A 12,087-nucleotide genomic window follows, 5' to 3' on the forward strand; every position below is an offset into this window, starting at 1 on the left:
GGGGCATGGCAGTTCTGAAATTGAGCTGGCGAATGCTGCCTTTCCTTGATTAGGTCTCAAAGTCTGGAATAACCCTCCATGACTCCCAACTGTTAGGCTCTTGATTCTGTCCTCCAGGTGGCCCTTGTGGAAGGAAGAAGGTGCTTGCAGCTAAGTTTTCTCAGCCTGTTTCCTGCTAATAGAATCTTAGGGATCCAAAGACTATTTTGCCCTGTCTCTGTCCCGTTCAGTCCAAGCTGGCAATGTTTCTGCACATGTAATGCTTTTAAAAACTTTGTGGGGCTTTGGTGAATTTCACCAGGTTCCATTTCATTAGACAAAAACCATGTCCACAGATTTCTGCAGTTAGCTTGAGCTTCTGCTGATACAATGCCCTTAACTATATAAGCCCCGCTGTGAGTTAGTGGATTTGTGTGATCTTGGAGGGCATTGTTTCTTAATAAGTAGCGCCTTTAATCTACATTTTAAGAAAAACTTTTACTGTCATACCCCTGATTTCATCACTGGATTATGTTTTCCTGGCAATGCCCTTTGCTTTTCTCAGAAGCCATTTCTAAATGTTAACATTGTCTTACATCTGGAGAGACTGAGAATTACCAACACTGTCAAGCCCCTGCTTTTTAGCAGCCTTTCACTTATCTTTTACGTTTTGTTCGAAAAAGTAAGGAAAAACCAGATGGTGTTTTCAACACTCTGGTTGGGAATCTCAGGTACATCACCCACTTGATTGGGTACATTTTCTACAGTTTGCAGAACTGCAGACAACAGCATTGCTCAACTTTCTGCCTCTGAATAACAAGGATTTGCCTTCTTTCAGTTTCCAGTAACCTCCCAAACCCAAACTACTGCCGTTTAGTTGATTCTGGCTCATAACGACCCTAGAGGACAGTAGAACTGCCCTACAGGGTTTCTCAGGCTGTAATCTTTATAGAAGCTGTCAGTCTCACCTTCCTCCTGCGGATCGGCTGGTGGTTGGCAGCCGAGTACTTAACCACTTTGCCACCAGGGCTCCTCCGTAACCTCCAGTCTACCCGATTTCCCTCTACGTCCTCACCTGCATCCTCATCCAAGACCATGAGGCTTCTGTTAACAGTTTCCCCAAGCCCTGGTGGCTCAGTGGTTGAGAACTTGGCTGCTAACCAAGGTCAGCAGTTCGAATTCACTAGCCACTCCTTGGAAGCCCTATGGGGCAGTTCTACTCTGTCCTGTGGGGTTGCTATGAGTTGGAATCAACTCATTGGCAATGTTTTTTTGTTGTTGTTTTCCTAAGGCATTGTAGGTTTTCTTTAACACTTTCCTTAAAGCCTGCTGCCTGATTCTGAATCCATTCCCACATTTGAAGTTTTTGTTATGGCAGCACCCCAATTCCAGGTATTAAAACCTGTATTGCTACATAACAAATTACCCCAATACTTAGGCATGTAAAAACATTTACAGGCAGTTCCCGGGTCACAGATGAGATCTGTTCCTAAGGGTGTCTAAGAATGTGTAGGTAAGTCAGAGCAGGCACTCAGGGTTCTTATGTAGCCTTACTTTAGTGCAAGAAAAGACTCGAAGCCTTTTCAGTGATTTAAGAGCTACACAGGCAGCAAGTGAAGGTGATTGTGTTGAAGAATTTGTTGCCAGTAGAGGTTGGTTCAGTTGTTTTAAAGTGAGGACAAATTTACACAACATTAGTAAGAGCAGTACAAGTTGTTGCCCAGGAAGTTAGTAGCCCAGAGACTTACTGTATTGTTTCACAGTTTCTGAATGTCAGGAATTGGGTAGCGCCTATGCTGAGGTTTCAGGGTCTGTTGCCAACTTACAGTCAAGCCGTCCACTGGGCTACAGTCATCTCAAGTCTTGACTGGGCTGGAGAATCTGCTTCCGATCTCACTCATGTGGTTGCTTCAGGCCTTAGTTCACATGAAGGTGGGAATACCAGGAGGCAGGGATCACTGGAGGCCATCTTGGAGGCTGGCTACCTCTGTATTCCCTGCCTAGTTAGTGATACCCCTACCTACCACTTCACCCCAGCTAGAGACCTAGAAGTCATCCTAGACAACCCCTGATCACTCACTGTTCCCACCTCCCATCCAGTCATTCTGCCTCTAACATCACTCATATTCATTTCTTCCCCATACTCACTGCTGCTGCTTTAAATCAACCCCTCACAGCATCTCACCTGTAGCAGTGGACTCCCTGCTCCAATCCATCCTCCACCCTGCCACCAGTCATTGATCTCCAGAATGGAGATCTAGCCATGCGTTTGTTCAACTAAAAATCCTCCTCGCTCCCACTGCCTGCAGGAAAGAGTGCAAATTCTTTGATGTGTCTTGAGTTGGCCTCTTTCTACTTGTTCCATCTTATCTACCACCACTTCCTGCCATGTACTGTATGTTTTATCTGTATTGAACGACTTAAAAAACTTTTTGCTGTCGAGTCAACTCCAATTTATAGCAGCCCTACGGGACCGAGTGGTAGTGCCCCATAGGGTTTCCAAGGAACAGCTGGTGGATTTGAACTCCTGATCTTTTGGTTGGCAGCCGAGCTCTTAACCACTGCATCACCAGGGCTCCATTGAACAACTTAGGGTTTCCAAATTTGCCATCCTGTTGCTTCAGTCCCCACAGCCTCTGCCTAACGAACTCATCTTTTTTGTGAGTCCTTAACCTGCCCTCAGTTGAGCTGATTACTTCTCTTGTGCCACCTCCATACCTTGTTCTTAATATATTTATTTGTGCATCTAGTTTCTTTATTGAAATAAAAAGTAGTTAAGGCAGGAGTTGTGTTTTATTTATCTTTGTAACCTTTGAGTGCCTGGCATATAGTAGGCACTCAATAAACATTTGTTGAAGTTGAATTGATTAAGCTCAATGTCAGGATCCAGAATCTTAAGACCAACTTTTCACTAGAATATACTGGTGGTGGTAAGGTTTGTGCTCAATTTTGGATAATGTGGAAATGCTCTATCCAGCACCAAAACAAAGTGACGTATAATTTAAAACTGAGAAGAAATACTACTCGGTTAAAGCACTCAACTGTTAAGCAAAAGGTCAGCAGTTCAAACAGCCTGCTTCTGTAAAGGTTTCCAGCCTTGGAAACCCTATGGGGCAGCTCTACCCTGTCCTATAGGGCCACCGTGAGTTGGAACTGACTCGACGGCAGTGGATTTGGGTTTTATGTTTCAGGCCACTGTGCCATGTCCGTTATCTGCATGATCTCATTTAATTCTCTCCAACAGTTCCGTGCTTAAATGGCTGTAAAATGCCGCTTTACGGCTGAGGTTCAGAAAGTTTGCATAAGATGCCAAGCTCTCAGAACTACTAAGTGGCAGAATCAGAATTCAAACTGATAATGTGAACTCCGAAGCCAAGTGTTAGGCTGCCTTAGAGAATTTTAAATAATAGAGCTTATATAATATTATTCTATTATGTTGGATCTGTGATTTGGAGCCTACATTATAGTTGATCCCTGCTCAATGGTTGTTTTTCTTCTAAGTAAATGGAAAATTCCCGGTGCAGGTAACCTAATTCTGTAGCTGATGCTAGTAAGGGTTAGTCAACCATTTAATAATTTTGTTTCTCTTTTCTTATTCTTTTATTTTATTTTTTTTGGTCAACTACTTTTGGTTCCTAAATTGTTGTAGCTGATGCCCAATATTTAGCTTGCTTGATCTAACACCATTAATAATAGAAAAATACATTTTATATAAAAAAATACATACTATTTTATATACTATTTTCAATTATGCCAAACAGATTAAAATTAGCAATTTCTTTTTTTTCCCCCCCTAGCTGACGAAGAATTTGATGAACTATGTTTTGAATTTGGCCTGGAACTTGATGAAATTGTATGTATTGATATTTGTTTATTTTTCACGTAATCCATGTATAAACTCATTTGTCGGGGTTTATTGTATTTATCTTTGTTGCCTTGTACTTACCTAAGATCATGCCCTTGTGGGCCATGGGGATTTCTGTGTTCAGGGGGCTAAACTCCAGTTCTAAGAGTGTCTTTTACTTGAGTTAGAATCTCAAAAGGGGTTCATGCCTTATTGTCTATGCCGTTACCTCAGGTTATCAGGCTAATGCTGTGGAGATGGGTAGAACATGTCAGATACCCCCAGAATAGCATGAACTCTCCAGCAGTGACCTCCCTAGTAAGCACAGCCTTTTGCAGATTAGAAGGACCCCTGGTCACACAGTGGTTAAATATTCGGCTGCTAACTGAAAGGTTGACAGTTGAATCCACCAGCTGCTCCATGGGAGAAAAATGTGGCAGTCTGCTTCCGTAAAGATTACAGCCTTGGAAACTCTGTGAGGCAACTCTACTCTGTCGTTTAGGGTTGCTACGAGTCAGAATCAACCTGATGGCAGCAGGTTTCTGGTTTTGCAGGTTAACCGTGGAGAGGAACCTGGGAAGCAGTAGACATGTTCTTCAGCTGGAGTTGCTCATCTCCTTGGCCTCTAGCAGCCCCTTCTTCAGGCCCTCTTTGCCCCCACTCCCATCCTTCCTCCATGCTGATTTAAATAGCTTCAGTTCATTCCTAACCCATTACTGTCCACACTGATTTCCTTGGAGAGTGAGCTCACCTATTTTTTTATGAATTGCTTAGAAAATGAATGTAAAGGACTTTGCTGGTCTTTTGATGGTATAATGATTAGGGTATTTAAAAAAATAACATGTATGGGCAGAATACTTTAATTACAAATATATTATTAATGGTGACCAAAGACATTATGCTTATAATTAAAAAGTTAATTTAATAGTTCTCTTGTAATTAGTGTTATTTTTTTCCCTAAGCCTTCTATCTTTTTGATCTACTCTGTGGTTTCTGACACTATTTTAGGTATGAGTTTAAAAAAATCTTCAGGCTAACAAAAGTGTGTATTGTTTTGCCTCATTTTTCCCTGATGTTTCTTTATTATTGATACAGGAAGATACTTTTTATATTGAGCATCTAGATGCTTGAGAAGTAGGCTGAAATTTCTGTGATTTCCATTAAAGTTTATTAATAATTTTATTAATTCTCACAATGATTTTTTAGGCTGTGTGATAGCCAAGAATATCGAGCTGAATATCCAAAAATTAGAATCGTAGTGTCAGCACCAGAATTTACTAGGTGTGTGACGGTGGACAGTTACTTTGTTTTTCTGAGCCTCATACTTTAGCCTTTCTGGACTTTCTTTTTATCTGTGAAACAAAGGGTTTAAATTATATGATTGCTATTGATTCCTTTTGCCCTAAAATTTATGTGGTCTTTGATATTTGGTGCCCTGACAACCCAATCTTTGAATATGGTCTTTGCATGAATTGAAATACTGAAAATAAAAGAAGATTTAAGCAGCAGTGTCTTTGTTTATGGAGTCCCTCGGTGGTATAAATGCTTAACACACTCAGCCAATAACTAAAAGTTTGGAGGTTTGAGCCCACTCAGAGGCCCCTGGGAAGAAAGGCCTGGTGATCTGCTTCTAAAAAATCAACCATTGAAAACCCTATGGAGCAAAGTTCTCAGACACACATGGAGTCACCCTGAGTCAGAATTGACTGGGCAGCCATTGGTTTTTACTTGTAGTCTTTATTTACAAAGGAATTAGGCCATGTTTTATTCAGTTGCTTTTATTTCTTTGGTCTCCATGTTATTCCCTTTCTTCATATAGGTTTCTTCTGAAATCCAGCATCTCCTGTAAGGTGACTTACTTTCTTCACTGAACAACAGTAATTTTATTGACCCCTTTGCTTAAACATTATTTAAGTTCTATTTCTTCCTCTTCTTCCTTGCTCTTGTCCCTCTCCCCCCCACCGCCCCATCTTTCTTCACTCCTCCTCCTCCTCTATGTTTTCATTTCCCTAATTAAAAAAAATTTTTTTTAAATACACCTCCTTGGTTTGAGATGGCCAGGGTATATGATGTTTGTTGCTTGACTTGGCCTTAGATAGTCATAGCATTGTGGGGACCCTTTGGTTCCTCAAGCGTGAGTTAGGCACACAGTGCTTATCCACCAAAAGTGAGTCCATTACATACTGTGCAAGTATAGATTATAATTCTTAATTTGAACTACTCCTGTTGTGGCATTGGGGGGCATCATGTAAAACAAAAATCATTGCATATTTTGATAGGAATTCGTCGGTTATTTCAGCAGGTTACTGATGGTGGTAATAGTGGGAGTTCAGGTTAAGTGGAATTTCCACATAATTAAGCTCTTTGCCACTGCATTAAAAATAACCATTCTAATATTACTCTACTCTCCTTCGGGGTTGCCTGCATTCTTTGCTGCTCTGTATCTTTGTCTTCACTGTCACTAGGTTGCTTCTCATTGTACCTGTGATCCCTTCTAACTGTCACCACAACATCTGTTGATCTCTTTGAATGGTTTTTGATGTGTTTTTGTATTATCATTCTGACGATGCTTCTATGTTTGGGTGCCCACAGGATTTAGCTTTTAGAGCCATTATCATTATCCTGTAAGAAGTTGTGTTTCTTTTGTTTGGAAAATTATCTTTGCTTTGTGTCTTTAACACTGTTGTTTGTTTGTTTGTTTGCTCTGTGTTCTTTGTGGTGTTTTAATCTTCATTAGATCAGGAATGGGCACACTTTTCCCGTAAAGGTCCAAACCAAAAATCCAGTTGCCTTTGAATTGACTCTGACTCATGGCAACCCCATGTGTTGCAGTTTTGTTCCATAGGGTTTTTTAAGGCAGAAGCAGATTGCCAGGCCTTTCTTCCAAGGTGCCTCTGGGTGGATTCAAACTGCCAACCTTTTGGATAGTAGTTGAGCGCTTAACTATTTGTGCCACCCAGGGACTTGTAAGAGGCCAGGCAGTACATACTTTAGGCTTCATAGACTAGATAGTCTCTGTCCCGACTACCCTACTACGCCATCGTAGTATGTAAATAGCCATAGATAAATGGGCCTGGCTGTGTCCAGTAAAACTTTATTTACAAAACGGCAAATGTTTTGTTATATTTATTTTACCACAATAAAAATTAAAAAACAACCACATCTATCGTAGCCTCCACCAGACTGCGTCCAGTACAACTAGATGGCGTCCGGCTACCACCACTGACTGCTCTGACAGTGGTCACAATAGAGGGTCCTGGACAGAGCTGGAGAAAAACGTAGAATAAAATTCTAACTCACAAAGAAAGACCAGACCTGCTGGCCTGACAGAGACTGGAGAAACCCTGAGAGTACGGCCCTCAGACACCCTTTCAGCTCAGTAATGGACTCACTCCTGAGGTTGACCCTTCAGGCAAAGATTAGACAGGCCCATAAAACAAAACGAGACTTAAGGGGCACACCAGCCCAGGGGTGAGGGCTAGAAGGCAGGAGGGGACAGGAAAGCTGGTGACAGGGAACCCAAGTTTGAGAAGGGAGATTGTTGACATGTCGTGGGGTTGTTAACCAATGTCATAAAGCAGTATGTGTACTGACTGTTTAATGAGAAACTAGCTCTGTAAACCTTCATCTAAAGTACAATTTTAAAAAAATTAAAAAACAAAGCAAAAAAACCTTTTTAAAAACCAACAGTGGGCGTGTGCTATTTTGGGATGACTGAGGAAGCTAGATGTCTGAGCTCAGTAAAAGTGGGAGTATTTTCTGTCTGTCATTATTATAGCATTTAGTAGTCTCAAACCCGTCTTGTTTTTGTTGCAGAAAAAGTAACTACTGCCTCATAGGACTGATAGATTCAACTTTTTAAAAAAGAGTTTAGTTTTATTAACTTCTATTTTTTGGCTTGTTTTAGACTTCTGAGAAAGAACTTATAAGTAAGGAGCAAGGCAATGAAAAGGCAGCCAAGGCCTCTGATGTTGTTCTTTACAAAATTGACGTTCCTGCCAATAGATATGATCTCCTGTGTCTGGAAGGATTGGTCCGAGGACTTCAGGTCTTCAAAGAAAGGTAAAGAAACATGTTCATTAAATACTTTGCTAACTTGGATTTCATTTCTTTTATTTTAATCCCTGTCATTATCAGCAACCTTTAGTTAAGTTTTTAGAAAAAAATCTTGTCGGACAGGTTCACAGCTTTAGATCTGCTCAGAAAGAGGGATGTTTGGAGGATGAGATTCATGTGGGCTGTAGCCATTCAAGCATTTGCCTGAACGCTGAGTCTTAGCCTTTCATTTTTGAACCATTTTAAAACTGGAGTGGTTAATGATTTTATGGCTTCTTAATTTAAAAAAATTCTTTAGCACCTTCGTGCTGTTTATCTAATCTATAATGAAGAAGAGTTCAAAAGGCCCCTTTTAGATGTTCATATAATGCATATACAAGAGTGACTATATAAAGTAAAAAACAGATGAAACAATAGCAGCTGTCAGAAAATAATTACTTTTGGTTTGGATTAATTATACATTTGCTGGTTATTTGAAAAGAATAAGAACCTCTGGCTGATGGGCTGGACTCTGAAATTGTGAGGCTTTAAGTGAGTGATGGGTCTTGAAAGGCATTTGGTTAAGGTGGTTGAAGTTTAGGGTTGACTCAGTTGGTTCCATGCATGACAATCAGATACTTGTGTCCTAGGGTCAGGGATAATCCCTTAGAGTTGTGTTGCTCAAACCTGCCTAATCAAAATCTATATTTTTAACAGGTATCTCATGCAATCAGATAAATGTTGGAAAAGTGACTTAAAACCATTGGTACTCAAAGTGCAGTCTGTGAACTAGCAGCATTTGTATCACCTGGGACCTTGTTAAAAATGCAGAATTCTTCCTCCATCCAAGACCTATTGAATCAGAATCTGTAGTTTAACAAAATCCCTAGCTCATTGCAAGCACATGGAAGTGCAAAGCACTGCCTTAAAACAGTAGTTCTCATCCTCTTCTGGTGACAACAGTTGCAGGGAAATGTCTTCAAAGTGTATCGTTCACCAGGCCTTCCCCTTGTATATCCTAATTCACTAGGTCCTGGTGGGATTCAGGAATCTTTATTTCAAAAACAAAAACAGAAAATCCAAACCTGTTGCCTTCGTCAATTCTGACTCATAAGTTGTGTTTTTCTTAGAAGTCCAAAATCTTATGTTTGGAGTAAAACTTAAAGGTTATCTAATCCAGCCCTTCAGCTAAACAGTTGCTTAGTTAATGGTTTTCTAGCATCTGCTAGGAAACTCATTATCTTATGAGGCATCCTATAACTTCAATCCATTGTCCTCGTTCTGTTTGTTTTGTATACTTGCCTTACGTAGACATAATTACTTTATCAAACATTTTGATTAATTGTATGTTTCATTTAATTTTATTTTAGGATAAAGGCTCCAGTATATAAACGGGTACTGCCTAAGGGAGAAATCCAGAAATTGACTATCACAGAAGAGGTAAATGAGGATAAGTCCTTTTTTTCTTTTTCATTTAAGAATCTCTTTCGTATGTATGTGTATAAGGTAAGGAAGAAAAAGGAACAAATCTTTTTTGCCAAATGTGCCCTTCTTTGTTCATTTGCTAAAATGATGTTTTAATACTTAGCCTCTCGCTTTAAAAATTGTCAGTTTGTCTTACTGACAAATAAAAGGGAACAAGTCATCTATTTTTCATAAATAATTTTGGAAAATAATATCCAAGTGTTTATTTATTGCCAGAATAATGGTATATTAACCATAACCATAATCAACTTTTTGGGGGGTGCTGGTACAGTAAAAATATTAAAGATTCATTTTTTTTCTCAATTTTTAGCTAATTTTCAAAAATCTTGCTGAAATGTAAATTTCTTGAGGACTGTGACTTTGTCTTTGTTCACCGCTATTTATGTGTTGAGTGAATGAATATATACCTGTTGGAAAAGAAAATTGGTGACCGTGTCAAGAGGGCAGCTAACTTTCTATTACAAGACGTTATTTTAAAGAAAAGCATTACTATATTAATGATATTATAAATTTCAGACAGCTAAAATACGCCCTTATGCTGTAGCAGCAGTTCTCCGCAATATAAAGTTCACCAAAGATCGCTATGACAGTTTCATTGAACTTCAGGAGAAATTACATCAGAATATTTGCAGGTTTGTAGCTGCCTTGTCTTGCTCCCACCTTCCGCTTTTTCTCCTCACTTCCCCTTTTTCCTTCCTCCTTTTCCCTCTCTCTTTTTTCCTCCTCCCTCCTTTTATTCCCCGTTCCTTCCCCCTTCCTTTTTTCCTCCTTTATAAATTTTTTTAAAAGCATTTCTAAATTAATAATATGTGAGAGTAACAAGCATTTAAATTTGCTTCATCAGATAGCTACCTGTCAGATATTTGTTTCTGCTTAGGAGTGGTGTATGCATAGAGAAACAGGAGATAGATTTTGAATATAATGTAGAAAATACATATCTAGTCTTAGAAAAAAATTTTTTCTTGGTTCAAACCGTTGGTAGCAGATTATGCTACTAAATATAAACCATGATAATTTGAAGTGTGATCTGTAGTTCTATAAACAGAAAAAAAAATATGGCTATAATTATAAATTGTCAGAGTAATCTCTAAAATGAAACTTCTGACTTTAAAGTAACTGAACTTACTTACTGTATCTTTGACATTGTTATACATCATTTCCTGTCACGCTTCTACAAGGGATGCAAACCGAGAAAAACCCATGCCGTCCAAGTAATTCCGATGCATAGCGATCCTATAGGACAAAGGAGAACTGCCCCATAGGGCTTCCAAGGCTGTAATCTTTACAAAAGCAGACTGCCACATCTTTCTCCCATGGAGCTGCTGGTGGGTTCAAACCACCCAACTTTTTGGTTAGCAGCCAAGGACTTAACCACTGTACCACCAGGGCTCCCTCAAAGATCTTCAAATCTATATAATTTAGAGGTCAAGAAAGGTAACAGTGGGAGTCCTTGAGCTAATTTCAGTGTTCCGGAAACCACTGATGATCAGAAAACTCAAGCTTTAGCTAACACATCAAGCTTCTTTGTGTAGTCCTGAGATGTACTGGTTATTTCATGTTGCTCAAAACGTGATTGGCAGTTACATATGTCTTGAGTAAAAGCAGAAGAGTAATTTTTATTTTTTAGTAATTGCAGTTAAATCATGGAGACTAGGAGGAGCTCTTGTGTGTGGGATAGGCTATAGACAGGGCTGAGAGAGAATAGTCAGTGTTTTCTGTGATGAAAATGTTTAAAAATAAAAATCACACCTGTGGTTAAGCTCACTTAAAAAAAAAAAAAAAAAACCTGTTGCCGTTGTGTCAATTCCAACTCATAGTGACCGTATAGGACTAAGTAGAACTGCCTCATAGGATTTCCAAGGAGCAGCTGGTGGGTTTGAACTGCTGACCTTTTGGTTAGCAGCCAAGTTCTTAACCAGTTCTTAACCAAGTTCTTAACCAGGGCTCACTAGGTTTCTCTCTTCCCTGAAACACAGTTGCTGCTACCAAGTGGTTGAAGCAATATTTTTTCGTGTTTGAAGTAACATTTATTTCCAGCTCTTTAAAGAGTCTATTTGTTAGCTTGTTATTATGTAGTTATTAAACAAAACAATAAAAATTTAAATGTAATTTCAAAATAAAAAACAGGATATAAGATTTCTGACAAGCATAGGTTTCTGGATATGCCTCGTTTTAAGAACCTATTTTTATGTAACTCAGAGGGTATTCCTTCACTTAATTCAGCTTTAAGTTCTATTTTATCTGATATTTCTGGAACTCATGAGCTTTTTCTAAGGGGAGGAATAGGACACATTCCTAGTATGTTGGTGCTCCAGAGTCGCCACCTGTCAGTAAATCCTAATTAACCTCTTTTTAGTGAACTCTGGAGATTTCTGTTTTTCAAGGACTGTATCCAGTTTATCTGAGTTGTCAAATTTATTGGCATAAAGTTGTTCATAATGTTCCCATATTATCCTTTTAATGTCTGTAGTATCTGTAGTGATATCACCTCTTACAGCCTTACTTCTGTTTCTTTCTCTCCTGCTTTGTATATTGCTGTAAGTTCCTAAAATTACCTTCAATCCTTTGCAGATAAACTATGGAACAAATGAAATTAATAGCTTTTGACTTTTCTTACATAAGTTAAACTTTAAATGTTATTTGTAGCTTTTAAATTAAAATTTTTTATTACTAAATAATATAGCTATCTGACAGAAAATTGAGGAAAATAATAGAAAAGCCAAAAAATGTAGAAATTTGGTACT

At 39.0% G+C, this 12,087-nt stretch overlaps 1 protein-coding gene across 2 annotated transcripts in view; it reads left to right on the forward strand.

Annotated features, from left to right (window-relative positions):
* Positions 1-12,087, forward strand: part of FARSB (phenylalanyl-tRNA synthetase subunit beta) — a 59,939-nt gene that overhangs the window by 3,287 nt on the left and 44,565 nt on the right. For both annotated transcript variants that reach the window (XM_010601660.3, XM_023541128.2), the window contains exons 2-5: positions 3,777-3,832; positions 7,731-7,885; positions 9,229-9,298; positions 9,860-9,975. In XM_010601660.3, coding sequence (XP_010599962.1) covers positions 3,777-3,832; positions 7,731-7,885; positions 9,229-9,298; positions 9,860-9,975 — 397 coding nt within the window. The remainder of the gene's footprint in view (positions 1-3,776; positions 3,833-7,730; positions 7,886-9,228; positions 9,299-9,859; positions 9,976-12,087) is intronic.

This window comes from Loxodonta africana, chromosome 6 (genome assembly GCF_030014295.1).
Source record: "Loxodonta africana isolate mLoxAfr1 chromosome 6, mLoxAfr1.hap2, whole genome shotgun sequence".
Lineage (NCBI taxonomy): Eukaryota > Metazoa > Chordata > Mammalia > Proboscidea > Elephantidae > Loxodonta > Loxodonta africana.